This window comes from Stylophora pistillata, chromosome 7 (assembly GCF_964205215.1).
Source record: "Stylophora pistillata chromosome 7, jaStyPist1.2, whole genome shotgun sequence".
Lineage (NCBI taxonomy): Eukaryota > Metazoa > Cnidaria > Anthozoa > Scleractinia > Pocilloporidae > Stylophora > Stylophora pistillata.
Window position 1 is genome coordinate 27,155,727 of NC_142525.1, and position 17,414 is coordinate 27,173,140.

At 37.6% G+C, this 17,414-nt stretch overlaps 2 protein-coding genes across 4 annotated transcripts; one reads left to right on the plus strand and one right to left on the minus strand.

Annotated features, from left to right (window-relative positions):
• Nucleotides 1-51: 51 nt before the first annotated feature.
• LOC111336391 (ribonuclease H2 subunit B) lies at nucleotides 52-12,090 on the plus strand. 3 transcript variants are annotated; one of them, XM_088728502.1, is made up of 11 exons: nucleotides 52-189; nucleotides 380-451; nucleotides 2,552-2,659; nucleotides 2,929-3,005; nucleotides 3,568-3,738; nucleotides 4,826-4,931; nucleotides 5,246-5,327; nucleotides 7,108-7,156; nucleotides 9,029-9,118; nucleotides 9,662-9,787; nucleotides 11,431-12,090. In XM_088728502.1, the coding sequence occupies exons 1-10, from the start codon at nucleotides 120-122 to the stop codon at nucleotides 9,776-9,778; spliced, it is 942 nt and encodes a 313-aa protein (XP_088584628.1). In that variant the 5' UTR covers nucleotides 52-119; the 3' UTR covers nucleotides 9,779-9,787; nucleotides 11,431-12,090. The 3 variants fall into 3 exon arrangements, with proteins under 3 accessions (XP_088584628.1, XP_022798210.2, XP_088584629.1); XM_022942475.2 differs by lacking the exon at nucleotides 11,431-12,090 and having other exon boundaries at nucleotides 9,662-9,880; XM_088728503.1 differs by lacking the exons at nucleotides 2,552-2,659; nucleotides 11,431-12,090 and having other exon boundaries at nucleotides 9,662-9,880.
• LOC111336121 (uncharacterized) lies at nucleotides 9,580-16,774 on the minus strand. The gene is made up of 5 exons (XM_088726466.1): nucleotides 16,750-16,774; nucleotides 16,060-16,656; nucleotides 14,973-15,520; nucleotides 11,133-11,766; nucleotides 9,580-10,154 (listed from the first exon to the last, which is right to left on the minus strand). The coding sequence occupies exons 1-5, from the start codon at nucleotides 16,772-16,774 to the stop codon at nucleotides 10,066-10,068; spliced, it is 1,893 nt and encodes a 630-aa protein (XP_088582592.1). The 3' UTR covers nucleotides 9,580-10,065.
• Nucleotides 16,775-17,414: the final 640 nt, after the last annotated feature.

A 17,414-nucleotide genomic window follows, 5' to 3' on the forward strand; every position in this document is an offset into this window, starting at 1 on the left:
ATGAATGGTTACTTCGCGGTTGAGCCATGAGTGTACCAGCGGTAAGCAATTTTCGCGCGTAAACACAGAGGGCTGTACGAACATTTTTACTATACCGCACCTACAATATTTTCGAAACAATGCCAAGGAACATCCACAATGACAACAGTAAATCCAGAGAAGTGAATCAGTGGGTATTCATTGCTTCAGGTTTGTATTTATTCCCTAAAATTGGCATTATCGTAAACCTAGGCCCGTATCAAACGAGATACCCTACGGAACAAGATGTTGCAAGCAGTCTTTGTTGTTCATTTCCCCATCGGACCGATGCTCTAAAGAAGGCCTGCTTTGATTCTCTCATCGACTCATTCATGTTCTATGTGTATGTTCGCACATGTAGAGAATGCCGTGTGTGGCCAAGAAGGCGACGAATTAGAACCTGTGTTCATAAAGATTCCACATCCTCGCACAGGTAATTTTCTCTAAAAATTATTACTTTCTTTACTCGTGCTAAAACTCGCTTAGACAATTAGGTCACTAGGTAAAACAAGGAGATCCCATTTTATCGTGTGTCATGGTCAGTGTTGGATCAAAGAGGCTGTTTAAGGACCAATGAACCAAACATAAACTGCGAGACGGTGTAATCTTGATCATTATTACGTGAACTCGACTTTTTGACCTTTCTTATGATCTTTTAGATGTAAGACTTGATGCAATATAAATTCTATCTTTTTGGCAAAATTATGTAAAAAAAAACTTGCCTTTGTTCCGTCATCTATGTATCTGCTCTTTTATGGTCGCAATTAGGATTGAGAATTCAGCCTATTATAGTAATTGAAATAGATAAAGGTCGTATTTACCATTAGCCTTGCAGTAAGGGCTGGGTTACAATACAGGTTATCTAAAATGCAGATAATTTGGTTCTATGCACTGAGTTGATAATGTAACTTGGCTGCCATTGAGAGTTTCTGATATTGCAGTCTGCATTCTTTCCCTGCATCTAGGTGGCTTGGAAAGCTTTAAAACTCTAGAAGGAAAATCTACGTTTCACATTGGCATTTTTTAACCCCACAGTATCAACACACACTTCTCTTTCAACTAATTTATTCTTGTGTTTTTCATGTAACCATTTTCCCACCAATAGCATAGCTCCATCTTTCTGTATGTAAACCACACTAAATTGATAATTCCTCTGACATCTGCAGGGTTCTCATTAATTTAGGAAATAGATGGCTTGTTTCGTAAAGTAGACAGTTGACACCAATTTATTTTCATTACTCTTTACAACTTACATACAGATTATTTCACGAAAAGTATGCGGCTAAGAATAGGGCTTGACACTAACTTTTCAACTTACTACATAGGCTACATAGGTTAGTTGACAACTCCCCATAGGGGCTTTTCAGGGCCAACACCCACCCATCCCACCCCAGGGGAGGACATCCACCTCACAGTAGTCTCGTGCGTGGGAAATTAACATCTCCTGCCTAATTAACATCTCCTGCCCCTAACCCAGGGGAGCAGGGATGGCGCAGTGGTGAGAGCACTTGCCTCCCACCACTGTGGCCCGGGTTCAATTCCCGGACCTGGCGTCTCATGTGGTTTGAGTTTGTTGTTGGTTCTCGTCCTTGCTCCGAGGGTTTTTCTCCGGGTCCTCCGGTTTTCCTCCCTCCTCAAAAACCAACGTTCCAAATTCCAATTCGATCTGGAACAGTGGACAAGAATAGCCACCCAGTGGATGTCCATTGCTAAATCATTTATTTATTTATTATTTATTTATTTATTTAACCCTGCAGGAAACGGGGCCTACGGTCTATTCATCCTTATCTGAGAAGACTAGAATATCTATCCATTTCTTGTTATAGAAAGGTAGCAAATTCTCCTCAGTTACTTTAAGACCATGAGTATTGGTCCAGCCAGGGCTCGAACCCTCGACCTCCTGCACAACACAATCCAGCGCACTAACCAATTGAGCTATATTCTGTGCGCCGATACCGTATATTCTTACTTACCAAGTGGCTGGTGATATCTTAGATGTTACAACAATTTCAGTTTGTTTACTAGCCAAACTGGCTAGTGGAAATCGAAAACCACTAGCCAAACCTGAATTTCTACTAGTCTGTGGCTAATGGGCTACCATTAGTGTCAAGCCCTGTAAGAAATCAAAGTAGCTGGTTCTTGAACCGGCAGCCGGCACTTAATGAAAACCCTGAAATGGCTAATGTTTGAAACGTCATTAGGCAATTTACATTTTATTAACTCAGCTCATAAAACCAAATTATCTTAAAATAACCTCATTACACCCTAACAACAGTATTCATATTCTCTACACTCTTCTCTGTACCTTTCCTTTGGGACTGACAAGGAGAATTTGTTAGTTAATCAAAGCGTCTTGGGTTGGCAATCATTTCCTTTATTCTCATGATACCGCAGCATTACTGTAAAAAGAAATAAGATGCTGCTCACTCTTAGGGTTTAAAAAGGCTATAGATAATTTTACAAGATTTGGATTGAAGCTTAGATTTGTTAACAGTTGAAGCTTGAACACTTTCAGTCTTCTGCTCACTTTCAGGAAACAAACAGCAGTTTTTGCTCACTCACAGTGGGGAAAAGATCTTTGAAGTCTTGAAATTTACTGAAGAACCCAGATCATGGTTTATAGAGGACTCTGTGCAAAAAGGTATAAATAGACAAGAGTTCAAACTCCTTAGCAACCAAATGTCACAGCTCATGAAGTACAACATTATTATATAGTTACATGCAAATGTGGTTACTGGAAAAGAACTGAAGATGGCAGTAAACACTTTCTTATCTAGGATGTCACTTAATTATCATGGATTTCACCATATATCTTTTTTTCATGAGAATTAAGGCCTTTTCTTCTTATTTAAACCAGTCACTCACTTACTCATTGTTGTGTTTAATTGTTGGTTGTTTTTTTTTTTCTAGATGGAAGCCTCTTTGTCATAACTCCAGTGGACCCACTGTTTCTTGTTTTACCATATCTCACCAAATATTCTCAAAAGGTACTGGAGAGTATGGGCATTAGTATCATGAAATCAATTACCGGTAATCATTTATTTGCTCTCGTAAAGGGCTAATTCTCAAAACATCAACTTTAGAGACTCTTTATGGTGGCCAATTTATATCATCGACTCAGTTGAAAAAGCCAAATTATTTAAGTCACTTTTAATTTGATTTGGTAGAGTACCTGAATTGTTTGATTTTTCCCCTGGAGTGTCTTGCTTCAGTTTACTATGTTTGAATGGAAGTACTCTTGGAGTGTAAAAAACTGAGTAGAACACAGAAGCTCTAATAAGTTAGTTAGCACTGTATACCTGGCTGCTAATTATGGAATAGGCAGCTTAATCTAGCACAAAAAGGGCCATATAAATCTCATATTACATAAAATCTAAGCAGACATTGCGAGGAGGCCTTTCAAGTTGCGATAGACTACTAGTACTGGTATCTGACTTCTGTTAATAAAAAATAATCCCTGTAAACATAATTATAATAACCTTAATTTGTATCTGCTGGTAAACATTATAATTAACAAGGTCTGTATTCTTATTGTTCTGCTGATCTTAGTTTAGAACCCTTGATCAGCTTCTTTTGGATGATGAGCACCCTCCAGTTTGCAGACTGACTGGTTGTCTTAGGTCTGATGAGATTCTTAATATCTGCGATGTTAAGGGTGATGATGATCTTCAAGTGTTCAGGCTCAATAACGATAAGACGACAGCCTGGTTGAAAGCAAAGGTGTTTATATTTTCTCTTATTTTCTTAAGTCCCTATAAGCCAATATGTTGTATCCTTAGTTAGTTCTTAGGTAAATTTGTACCTTTATTCCCTATATTATATTATAAATTAATTTTAATTCCTTTGTATCAATAAAAATTTTTCCTTATTAAAGATATTATTAGACTATAAGTAATATGTGAACACTTATTTTCTTATAGTCTTACTTCTAACATGCCACCCACCTAGAATAGCACTTAAGGTAACTGTGGATGCATGGAAACTTGTGAATTTGAATCTAGTTAGTAGGATGTATGTATGCAAATGTAATGCGAGATGTTATCACAAAATTCTATATTTTTTTTTTATTTTTTTGTGTTTTTTTGGTCAAAGAGAAAAACTAATTCGAATCATAATTTGTTGAACAATCTGATTGGAAATATTTCGGTTGAATCACTCAGCCTTCATTGGTCCATTGGAGTGTGAGTGATCAGATTGACACAGCATTAAACTACTTGCTTATTGCAGCCCTGTGGTGGGAGTATGGTGTTGTAAATCTTTTGAAGCTTAAGCTGCTTGTCTCTGTTAGGTGATGGACCTTTCATCTTGATCTCTATAGCCTCTTTCACCTTCCTCTTGATGTTTTTTTCCTCTGGTCACATCCTACTATGCATTATGTGTATGTCCTTAAGAAATGGAGTGAACATCTGCTTCTAATTTGGGTTAGATTTATCAAAATGCCAAAGGAAAATTTAGGACTGCAGTTTACAGAAGCTGATCAAGCATCTGAACTCTGATTTATAAAATGGTCCTAGTTACTCTTAACCATAATGTGAAGGTACACTCTAAATAAACAGCCTGATTTAAATGATTTAAATTACAGGATTTGAAAAAGGACACCAAAACCTTATTTAATGAGGGGAAAGCTTTGAATGACTTTTCCCATTTTAATAAGCATTGTTGATCAGCCTTGTTGCTCTGATAACCAAGAACCCTCTAATAAAACTAAATCTCTTTACATGCTCCTGTCTATGTAAAACAGATCATTTTAAATATTGTGACCATCACGATCAAATTTGATATGGCCTTAATGCTTTTTATTTTATAGGTTGAACAGACTGCAAATAGTCTCTCACAGAGTGGTGTCCATGTTTCCAAAGGTTCTCAGAGTGCAACATTTGTAAGGAGTAGACGACACATAGATGCCACACGATGTAAGCAAAACAATTAAATTCTAACTAGGGTAGCATAGCCTCCCTCACACCTCCCTCACATTTAATTGGTTGTCCCCCCACCCCAACAAATGTTTTGTCTTCCCCATTAACACCTGCTTCCTCAAGTGCAGCATTCCTTTCTCATTACCTCAGTGCAACTAATGATGAAGGGGTGATATTGTAAGGAGAAATTATATGCAAGTCATTGGATCACTCTTTGGTTTTTGTATGGAAGAGGTAACCTTGCATTCTTATCCATCAACAGATCTACATCAAGATTTACGCAGTATTAAATTTACCATCATTATTTTCAGCTGACTTTGTGAGATATGCATTTGGGTTGGTATCTGAATATCTGTCCTTGCGGTGGAGTGAAAGACTCAAGGAATCATTGGGGTAAAAGTTACATTATGCATTATCATTAATTAAAAGTCCTAATGAAAATTAAAAGTCCCTTGTTTTAATCTGCATATCCATTGGTTTTGTGTGCATCGTGAAGTGTCAAGCAGGGAAAGGAAGTGGCAAAGACCCCAAAGACATTGGGACTGAGAATAGTTTGTTCGAAAAGAGCGCACAAAACTGTCAGAGACATAGGCTACTTGTTGTTTGTTTTTAGCCCAGGTATACTCCTCAGTGGAAAGTTCATCATGATGTCATGAAAGTTGAATGCCTTGCCCAGGACTGCGATGCAATGATCACTAGTCTAATGGACCTCTTTAGCTAGTACAGGGTTTTCCTTTTCAAATAAAGTTTAAGTCGATAAAAGTAAAGCAGGCGGAGACAATTTGGGCGCGTAGCGCTCAACATGAGCGCCGAAGGCGCGAACTTCTAGGGGGGTCCGGGGGCATGCCCCCCCCCCGGAAAATTTTGAAAAACAACACTCGAATCGATCTGGAAGAATTTCACATCAAGATATTAACACAAGAATCAAACAGATCAAAGGTGAACAAAAACACGAACATCACAAAAATATTTCGCAATTTTATCCCGCACGATCGGCTTATCACTTTACTTCGGTTTATAGCTTGACCCGAGATAATATTTTTTATGCTTTCGCTTGGTGAGAATAAGTAGTTCCTAGTTAAAGTATATCTGTTTAAACTAAAACAGTGAGAAGCCGAGAAGTCAAGAAGATAATTGACCTTTCAAATAGTGATTAATTATTGTCTGCGTTAAATTTATTTTGCTTCGAATTCACGAAAGCTAAATGAAGCGTATTTGAAATGAAAAGGCGACACACCTCATAAACAAAGCACCATTTTGGTTTAATAAATTGCGATGAAAGCGCTACATTTCATTAAGTGATGAATATTTATGAGAAATGCAGAAATAAAACAATTTACGTACCTTGAAGGGATGCCAGTGATGCGTGACTTGACAACGCAAACTTGCATTAATGAACGTCACGTACCAGTACACGCGTAAAAATTCCTCTTCGTTTTCGCGAGTTTCTTCGGAGGAAATATGTACTCCTCATCGATTTCCGTTTCTTGCACGTCATTGTCAGACAACATACAAAGCGTTTATTCTTTATCTAAAATATTTTAAATTATTTACCAGCAAGGATGCTTTTAGTTGCCGGCGACGGAGCCGTTCGCAGGCGGCGAAAATCGCCGGTCGCCGGCCGAAAAGGAAAACCCTGACTACTAGTATGTTTTGTTTTCCCTATGGAGGTCTTAAGAGAACTCCCCCTTTGTTTGTTGTTCATTGTGCATACATATGCATGTAAATAGCAGAATTTTGAAAGAGAAAGCTCCTAAGAGTATCTTAACAATTTTTGCTCCGACGAAGGGCTAACGCTCAAAATGTCAGCTTTTGTAATCGTTACGGTGGCCGATTTACCATTTCAACTTTGTTGATATATCCAAATTATCTTAACAATGACCTGTATTGGAAAAAAAAAAAACAGACAAGCAATAGGGGTCTATTTGTGTCTTTTGAAAGATAAGAAAAGGTAAAAAAACCATTCTCAGAATGCACAAGAACAGCTAAACAGTAAAAAAAGTTCCTGCATCACTGAGAAACACCCAAAAACTTGTAACTTCCAAAAGAGTGTGGAGTCAAGCCATTAAAAAAAGACCCTACAAAGTAAGAGCTGGGGATAGCCTGAGCCGGCATTTAGGTTTTTCTTTTTAAAGCAAAAAATTCAAAGTGGTGTTGCTCTATGTTATTTCAGCATCACAGATGAGGCACAGTTATCATCTCCAGAAGAACCTCCTACAAAGGTGATTTACACTCATAGTCCTGTCCATTCTTTGACATAATTTTACCACTGAGCCAACTGAAGCATTCATCAGTAACAACTCAGTCAGCATGCTCCCTACCTCTTGATCAGTAACGATGAGTCAGTTACTGGCTGTCTACCATGGCATGTTAGACCTCAGTCCCACTGCCGTCTGTTTAGTCCGCAAGCAGGATCTCACATGCAGGTTTTGCCTTGCAGTGTGGCCACCTATGTGCCATCAAAAGTCACTTAGATACCCTGGGTGTAGTATCCCTTTGTTTTCTCCTTCCCCTGCCCCTATAATAATAATAATAATAATAATAATAATAATAATAATAATAATAATAATAATAATAATAATAATAATAACAATAACAATAATAATAATAATAATTTTTTTTTTTTGAAAAATGATGATCTTTATTCACTTTAATCACTAAAAGTATTTACAAAAATTATGATGAAATGCCTAAAAATCAAAAACAAATGCGTCAAAATGTCCAGTAAAAATCCCAGAAAAAGCTCATGGATACACACTTCTTATAATAATTATAATAATGATCAAAATTAAGGTATAAATGTTACAAAACAAGTTTAAAAAGTCTCTAACTGAGAGAAAAGTTTTGAATCTCTTCAGTATTAATAATAGATTTTTCCTTAAAAATATTTCACAAAAAGCAGTTCTCTAAAAAAAAAAATAATAATAATATTAATAATAATAATAACTTTTATTTCTATAACGCTCTTATCCTATGTTCAAGGTGCTTTACAACACTGTGCAGGGGACTTTACCAGGCTCCCAATGGCAGTTTCCAATCAACAAAGGCCAATTTTGATCAGATGCCCCCTGCCCCCGATTCCCTGTAAACAGGCTTGGGATTCTTTAACATCCCCTGCCTAATCAAATTATATAATTAATAGATGCAGGAGATAGGACCTAAGGTTTATTTGTCCTTATCCGAGAAGACTAGAATATCTATCCATTTCTTGATATTATAGAAAGGTAGCACATTCTCCTCAGTTACTTTAAGACCAGGAGTGTTGGTCCGGCCGAGGCTTGAACCCTCGACCTCTCGCACAACAGTCCAGCGCTCTAACCAATTGAGCTAACCATTGTTATGTTTTGTTTTGTTTTTTTTTAATTTGTTACTCTTCTCTGCAAACTTAGTGCCCTGAACAGGCTGTTAGTTACAGTGGAGTCCCCCCCTTGATATGCCAAAATCTCTGTCATCTGAAACTTTAGGTCTTATCCCATGTAATTACATTAGCCTTGATGTCTCAAGCCTTGACAACTGTTTTATAAATGAACATAAAGGGTGAAGCCTTCGCTCAAGCCAAGCCCACCCAGCCAAAGTATATCCTGGTTTCCATTGCATGCAGTGAATAGGAGTTAAACCACTCCCACCCAGATGGGATGCTAGTCCATTACAAGGTTACTTCCCCCACCCATGCCCCCTCATCAGGCTTCCCTGATGATTTATCAGTACCCATCTCTACTCCTGGGTGGAGAGAGGCACTGTGAGAGTGAAGTGTTTTGCCCAAGAACACATCGCAATGACCCAACCAATTCTTGACCCCAGACCTCTCCACCTGGAGTACAGTGCACTGACCCTATTTGGGTTATGCCATCATGTCTCATGAATATGTCCTGGAGAAAAAGTGTTCTTAGAGTAGTACCCTTGCGTCAGTGAGAGGGAAGTGAATGTAATGAATAATTTTATAGTGCAAACTGTTTACCCTAAAAAGGTGCATCACAGCGGAGGGCAAATGTCTTTTTCTTTGATAATTGTTGGTTCACAGCCAGTCTTGAGGTTGCTATATAATGATTATTGAGTTTCGTTATCTTCATATTTAATCACTTATGCTTTTCTAGCGAGCCAAAGTAACTGACGAGATTCCTGAAGCTACAGAGGATTATTCCAAAGAATTCAGCAAGCTGAATTCTAAAACTGAAAGTGATAAGGTATGGTATGAGCACTGTGAAGATGTTACTTGAAAACAGCGGAAACTTGCATAAAAGAAAGTCTGGATCTTGACATGGCAGCTGAAATGTGACTGTAACTTGCCCAGTTCATGGTATGGCATCTCTAGTAAGTTAAAATGGGGCATATCCTTTGTTTTGACTGGTTAATTAGACAATCAATTTTTTTTCCTTTGTTCGGTGGAGGAACACGTCTTCAAGTAGTTTGAAGGGTTATTAGAGATTTCAAATGCAAATGCTTGTCTATACTCATTCAACAGAAATTATTGGAATTGTTTTAGGTGATCAAATAAAATTATGGATCATGGGCTCCTTTTTTATGAATATTTTTAGTACTCAACTTGTAGTGGTCTTGAAAATCACTTCATATGTGATTTTTCTGATATGGCTTACTGATATAGCAACAACCGTTCATATTCTGGAGATTTTTACAATTCGATTGGTAAGTTATTCATTATTATTTTTATTATCATTAGAATCATAATTATCAACATCATTAGTACTACTTTTTATTGTTAAATGCAGACTGCCACGAAGTTAACAGCAGCACAAAAGTCACTATCCAAGGTGGATAAGAAAGGAATGAAATCGATATCAAGTTTCTTTGGATGTGCAAGTGGTAAAAAGGCCAAAACGAAATAGTAATGTAATGTAAGTTGTTGCTGTTAGTAGTTGTTTGGATTCCGTTTTATAAAAGTGAATTGTTACCCAATCACCTTTTTTAGTAAAAACGTTTTTCAAGTAGTCATTTGGTAACGTTTACTGGTGTTTACTATAATTGACTATAGGTTTTCCTATTCATTTTCTTCCTATTCATTTTCCTCCTATTCATTTTCTTCCTATTAATTTTCTTCCTATTAATTTTCTTCCTATTCATTTTCTTCCTATTCATTTTCTTCCTATTCATTTTCTTCCTATTCATTTTCTTCCTATTCATTTTCTTCGGCTAGAGATGATCGACCTCCTCTTATGAGTGGTTCTTTATCTTCTGCCTTTTCTTCGGTATCTTCGTCTTCATCTGGTAAAGAAAAAAAGTGCAAGTTTGAGAACACTTTTCGTCGCACGAAGCTGTTTGGACTATTACAGAAATAAGACTTTCTGAATCCTATAATTCACCAAGCTCCCTTTTAAACAACCCTAACCGTCACAACCGTACAGACACCATCTGCTCGCCTTCTTTTTCCCCTATTTTCATTTGTTCTATGTAAATATTTGATTCTGTCCTGTGATTTCAATTGGAAATTAGGGCTCTATAATTAAATTTCACCTTTCATCATCATTATCATAACATCATTATCACTTCAAACCATTTACTGCATCATTATCACTGTTATTATTTATTTATGTCACTGAGAGCTCTTGCTGGTGATGGAAAAAAGAGAAAGGCACACCATAAACTATTTTTTTTTTATGTGAGAGGTTTTGAGAGGTGATCTAGATTAATTGCGTAATGTTACGGTTTAATTTAACCGACAGAATGAACTCTATACTCCAACAAACTTCACAACTTAATTAAACAACGTGTTAAATTCGAACTACATTAAGGAGCGACTCCTAAAGGCAGTACGTGAACAGTGATTATCCTTTATAAACTTACTCAAGCCCACTATAGTCTATATCGTAGCTCATCACAGACACGATCTCACAGTTTTCTTCGAAGTTCCTTGAAATGAATAATCTTCCGCAATAGCTCTCTTTCTAGAACTTTCCGGAAAATCGATCATTCGCGACAACAACAACCACTACTGCTCTACGACTGAATCCTTATATACACTTACAAAGTATATAATCCAGAACATTCCGGAAGCTTGCAACAAAACTATTTTGGTAGTATTACATCATAACTACGTAACCTAATAGAATGTTCTACAAAGTTCCTTAGTATGACTGCAGTAGAAAGTTCGTGTATGCATGGCAGTCAGCACGACCAGGTCACTCTTCGTAACAGTGACAATAATAAGAAGTTAAGAGAAAATAAGAAAATGTTTCAGTTCACCTTCATTCTTGGTCTTCAAAGCTTTTACTTTGAATGTCCACAAAATCACCAAACCGAGCAGAAACCATGCGGTGATCTGTGATTCGGTTTTGCTTCTAGCGATCATCTCGGCTAATTCTTGTCCTTCATCTTCATTCAAATCCTGGCGCTTCTCAGGACCAGGCCCCACTGTTGCGCAGATGTAGTAGTCCGCTTGGGCAAACGATACTGTCAGCCAGGCCAGAGGTGCAGCGAACGCCCTCGAAACGCTGGGGAGAATCGTATTCCTGAATACAGCGCATTTCGTTTCCTTTTGCAGCTTTTCCTTTATAGTTTGCAGGAAGCCATGCGGATTTAGCTTATTCGCCACGACCAGTAGGTTTATCATATAGAGTATGATACAGGGAGCAATAAGGTACAAGTACCCGTACAGTTGATGATTTTCCACAGGGCAGTCGAAGAATTCTGATTTGATTTTTGCGTTTATTGCCACAACACTCCCTGACAGTCCAAGATTCAACAGGCTTTTCCCATTTTTGCGCAAGAATTTTATGCCTTTTAGCACTTCTATCCCAACTGTCATGGCTGAAAGTAGCTGAAAAGAACATACATCAAGTTTTATTTTATGTCTTTTAAAGATACCATAAGCGTCATTTTACCAAACCACATAGACTTCAAGTCGCGAGATCTTAAAATCAATGATTGAAGTACTTAACTACAGTATCTCTTTCGTTTTATTTCTTATATCTTTGTAATTTGTAATACCTAATTGGCTTATCTATTACTTATTGTTCTGTCTTTCATCGTTCGTAAATTATGCATGCTCCCCTAGTCATTTCCGCTCTTCAGTCAAACCTGTTATTGAAGAATTTATACTAATGTTTGTTTTCCTCCCGCCTCGCTTAGCTTCACTATTTTGCGAGTAGGGATTGTTAAATATGTATTTTAATTGCTAAAATAAATAAATTTTGTTTGTTTATTTGTATTTGTTTTGTATTCAACAATTTTTCTCTTGGCGATTTTTGTAGACTTTTGTTAACTTTAAGTTTCGTTTACTATAACTCAGCTCATTTTTTCGTGTGACATAATTAAATATAGAAAATTGCTTTTTTTTCAAAGAAGATTTAACTTTCCTTGAAGTAAAATTGAATAACCGTTGTGTTTGAAGAGTAACTACAACTTTTATGTATTTGTTAAATCATATAAGAGATAAATGACCTCGGCGGGTCTTTTTCCATCGGTTGTTGGTATTGTTGGTGATGTTCTTATCGATTTCTTTCGTTTTTACTTTCTGCTCCCTCTATTAAAATTTTCAGTTTGTTAATTAGGATAGGACAGGACAGTCAAGAACAGCCATTATGTTGTCTGCTGTTCAAGACTATCAGCCTGCAAAACAAACTTTCCGTTGCTCGTAGCAAAATAACTTTTAAAACTATGTTTTGTGCGATTTGGAGCTTTAGTAACAAAATAACTTTTAAAAATATGTTTTGTGCGATTTGGAGCTTTATTTTAAGGTGAAATGTTAAAGAAAAAACGTGGCGTTTGTTTCTATAGTATTATAGTGCATCACTGTTGCAGAGGCGTAAAATTGGATTATGACTTTTGTTCGCTCGGGTAAAATGTGTTTGTAAATTTAGGATCTCAAAGGGTTTAACCGTTAGAAGTAAAACGGCCAAAAAAATTAACCATTCGGCGTAAAAATGACAAATTTTAACCGTTCGTCGTAAAAATAGTTAACCATAAAAATTTATCTTTTAATCACTAAGGAAAGAAGTTAACCGTTAGCCGTAAAATGGCCACAATTTTAACTGTTAACCGAAAGAGTCATTACCACACTGAGAAATTCTAAATTGATTACCTACCTTATTTCCACAATACTACCAAGGAAGAGAGGGAAGTGAGAGCAGCTGCTTTGAATGTACTTATTGGGATCTTGACTGATGTATGAGCACTCAGACTTCTCTTTAACTGGTGACGTGGTGTCGCAGTTTAACCAAATACACCTGTGCCGATTATCCGAATAATTCCTGAATGCCAAGACCATTGGCAATCAGTCGTTTTCAGCTTTTCAGCCAATAGGATGGCGCCATATTGTAACCGCTATTGGAACAACTATTATTGTCAGAACTTGGCATGAAATCTTAGCGAGTGATAGAAAAAAAAGTATCGAGCAAAAAGGGAAAATCATTCGTATTTATTAAGTTTGTGCGAATCGAAGACTGCAAGAATCGAACTTTTCGTGCAACAGTTGGGAAAAAAACACTAGCACTTTTTTCAATTAGCAGAAAATAACTAATTTTTTTTCCATCAATTTAAGGATTAGAAAAGGATTAAAAGCTCAGAAGAAATTGAGTAAAATTAGAGGGAAATTGCAGCGGTCGTCAGTTAGCAGTAAATTTTGTGCCTAACCTATCTAATGCCTCCGTTAAGAATAATGATCTTCATCGGTCGTTTGATAACTACTGAGAAATTCTCTGCTCAAAGGAAAATAATGCTCGATTGAACATTTTAGTTAATTAAGCGTTCACATTTTTTGCTTTTCGTTTCGTTTCCTCAGAAACCCAATTGGCAAAGACAATTATGAATGTCGCAAACAGAATTGAATTGCTTTTTTTTTATTCTCCTTTTTCATGGTAATTGCAATATAATGCTGGTATACTAAACCTCAAAAAGGTGTTGTCCAAAGCGCTCGGAGAAAATAAAATTATCACAATTACTGTTATTGATAATTCCACAAGTGAAATGCACTCTTAGCCTTCAGCACCCTAGGATCAGTATGCATATTCTCTATACTGTTCTCTATACATTTCCTTAGGTGCTGACAAGGAGAATTTGCTTCACAATCAAGAGCTTCTTTAGTTGGCGATCATTTCCTTTATTCTCATAACCTTACTGTGCGATTTAGGGGCGATATTGTGAGGAGAAATTAGATGCTGATCGCTGTTTGGGGTCAAGGATTTAGGTAATTTGCATGTTGTTTGAATTTCCACCCCTAACGGCTCTTGGTGAAAGAAATTGAGACGTATATGCTTGGAAATTTGTAGTAGAAGTTGCAAGTCTCTCGCTTTCAGTTTCATTCACAGACGTAAAGCTTTGAACTTCTATGGAAATAGAAATTAGAAAATTATAAAGAAATGGTCATTACCTCGTGGTAATGATGAAAAACTTTCGTGTAGGATGTTAGAAGTTTCGGATTCAAAGACCGCCTTCGCAGTTCCCATTGCAGCGTGATAAAACGTTAGTCATAATCGTGAATAATTATAATTTTAATGATACTTAAAGGAATGATCGCATAAACACGATGTCCAACAGGAATTATGATCTTTCTTTTCTTTTGAGAGTTAAGCCGATATACTCTTAAGACTATTATTAAAGCCAAATAATCGTACAAAAGTAAACTTCCAAAGCTTAATTCACACCAACAAAACATGTTTAACTTGAAACGGGTCTAACAACACGTGAGTCAATGACAAGAAAAATTGAGGGACTGGGTTTTAGTTTCGGGCTAGATTGCTAAGAAATACTAAAAATGACGGTCCGTGAGATCGAGTTTTTATCTCATTTTAGTATAATTTTAAAGGGTTGAGCCACTCTTTGGAATTTTAAGCTTAACATAAGTGTCATTACTTCATACATACTTGTTAATGGTGGAGATAGAATTTATACGGTCTCTATAACAACTCCTTCCTCAGTGATACGCTGTCAAAAGCGAACTAACTCGCAAAGGCCTGATGTTTGCGCGTATTCCTACTCCTTTAAATTACGGTTCCCAAGTTCCGTTAACACGACCACAATATGTTTCTAGGAGTGGCCATTCCTTAGTTTCTGCATTCTAAGAAATGAGAAACTTAGCTCAAATTAATTAGCTGCGATTAAACTTGTGGTTTCCTGGTGTCCCTCCTTCGAAACGTCAGCTTTGTCACTTTGGACTGTCAAATTCTGCATTTCGAAACGTGTGCTTCCGCTACCTGCTCGGTGGATCGGCAACTTGATATTTCTATTGTTCTCTGAGCCCGCTTTTTTCGCAAATTGCGCGGATAAATGTGTCGTGCTCCACCTTTTTCCAGGATTGCCACTAGCAGCTCTGGGATAGAGCTTAACGAAATCGTCGTAAGCATCACGGTAATGCCAGTTTGGTTCTTTATCTTTCCAGTCTTTGAACATCTCTGTGACCATTTTTTCGGAACATTTCTCCGGAATTCCGTCGGGATAGAGTGGAATCTTAACCTCTTTCTCTTTTTCTTTTCCCAACTGGTCGTTGCCTTTTCTTTTGCTTTTGTTGTCTGCTGTGCTATTTCCCTGTTTGTCGTGGTCTTCACTGGGGTCTTCTTCACAGCGCAAACCCCGAGTGAACTCATTAAAAGTCTTAATAGCCCATTTCGCCTCCCGTTCTTCAAAGGCGCTTATGTCTATGAAATAATCGTAAAAGTACATTTAGATTAACTAAACATATGTCACTAGCTTTGGCAGATTTTAAACCAACCGCTGACCATTACAAAAAAACAACAGCAACATCAACAATGAATCAAACTAAAAACAAAACAGACGCCAAAGTATATCTGAAAATTCTTAAGAAGACGGCCCTCAAGCTTTCGTTATATGCCAAAAACTGCAGGCAGACCCAAGCCATTCAGATGAAACAAATACTCTGATCACAAATGCCCTCTTGAGGCTACATGTTACGGTCCGCCCGACCCTATATTTGATGTCTTTAGCGTCCTAAGCAATGACGATTCTGTTCATTTTGTTTGATACTTTTCGTCATTTCACTTGTATACTTATGCAGTTTTATCGAAAAGTACAAGTGCTTCGTCGCAAATCATACTGTGCCTGCTCCTGCTAGTAGCAGATCAGTGATATGTTTCACGACTTTTGATGGAAAAAGCCTGCTTCAGTTCTAGGCGGATAAGTGCGAGTTAGATAATGCACAACAAATATTTTGCGTTACCGTGTAGGATATCTTGGTCTTTGAGTATGCAATTCTTATTGATGATCACCACAGTAGCGAAAAAAGCCATGACAAGGAAAACTACCCAGGCGTAAATTTGTGATTGGGCCCCAGCGGTTTCTACTGCCAAGTCGTACTTTTTGAGCTCCTCTGGATCAGTTACGTTTCTCTTGCGGATATCCGGCCCTACCTCGCCGCAAATGTAGTAATCCTTTCGTAAGAATGCCACGCACAACCATACAGACGCCCCCACCAGTGCCTTGACTATGCTGGGAAAGGTGCGTCCGCAGAAGAACCCAACATTATAATAATCTGCAACTAGACATCTGTCGGAGAGTTCCCAGACGTCTCCGATGAGTAGCATGTTGAGGAAGAAAATAATAGTGGCTGGACCGTACAACCAGAAGCGGCCATAAATCTGATGATTCTCCAAGGGGCAGTCAAAGACTTCGGCATTCAGTAGAAATTGAAGCCCAAGCACTGCTTGTGAAATTACCAGGTTCGTCAAAGTGGTCTTGTTGTTAGTGATTAGGCCTGGAATGGTTTCCTTGATTTTGTCTTTAATGACCTTGAAATATCTAGATACACAGCCAGAACCTTAGACCCCAGAATCTTGGGCCCCGGAATCTTGGGCCCCGGAATCTTGGGTTCCAGAATCTGGGGATGGTTCGATCGCCTGTGGCTCATTACCAGGCTCTGTACTCGTAGCGGACATTTTTGATGAAGATGGAAACTGCAACTATGATGGTAGTCGAAGTAAGTGCTTCCCAATGCGTTATTTACTTATTTATTTGTTCCTTTGCGAGATACAAAGGAACCTACTTACTTGAAACTCAATAGCAAATTTTCAAGACATAAGACTTAAGGCAAGGTGAGTGAGCTACAAGGCTTATCCAATCACAGCAGGTTTAACTGATGCTTGAGGCATGGTCAGTACCAAGGAAAATATAATCGATCGCCTCCATGTAGTAGACACCGTTTCTATCAAAACCTATAATCATCATTTAACTTCTGCTGCTTTTATTTTGAAAATGTCATTTTCTTTCAATCGATGTACGGGAGGCTGTCATGATTCAAACGCGACTCGAGCGGTGTCTCTGGCATAGTTAGCAGCACATTGCAAATTGTATTCAAGAAATAAGTTATGAACCATTTGTCAAAAGGCTCAGAATAATAGCGAGGATGGATGATGTAAATTATGCCTTGAGAATAGTCCCTGCGGAAACAAATTGATACTCCAGGGCTGTAGAGGGTCCCTGTCCCTCATCTGCTTTTAACTCAGAGCTTTGTCATTATCATGAGCAGTCAATAGAAAGATATTTTTGTTTGCTTGAAACTCATGCAATCGTTTAATA

Bases quoted from the DNA above. Each gene is read 5' to 3' on its own strand.
- LOC111336391 (XM_088728502.1), top strand. From the start codon at position 120: ATGCCAAGGAACATCCACAATGACAACAGTAAATCCAGAGAAGTGAAT. The intron at 190-379 runs GTTTGTATTTAT...TCGCACATGTAG, and splicing joins GTGGGTATTCATTGCTTCAG to AGAATGCCGTGTGTGGCCAA. The intron at 7,157-9,028 runs GTGATTTACACT...ATGCTTTTCTAG, and splicing joins CAGAAGAACCTCCTACAAAG to CGAGCCAAAGTAACTGACGA.
- LOC111336121 (XM_088726466.1), bottom strand. From the start codon at position 16,774: ATGTCCGCTACGAGTACAGAGCCTG. The intron at 11,767-14,972 runs TAATTTGAGCTA...GTGGTTTGGTAA, and splicing joins CAAGTTTAATCGCAGCTAAT to AATGACGCTTATGGTATCTT. The intron at 10,155-11,132 runs GTGAACTGAAAC...TTTCTTTACCAG, and splicing joins TTTGAAGACCAAGAATGAAG to ATGAAGACGAAGATACCGAA.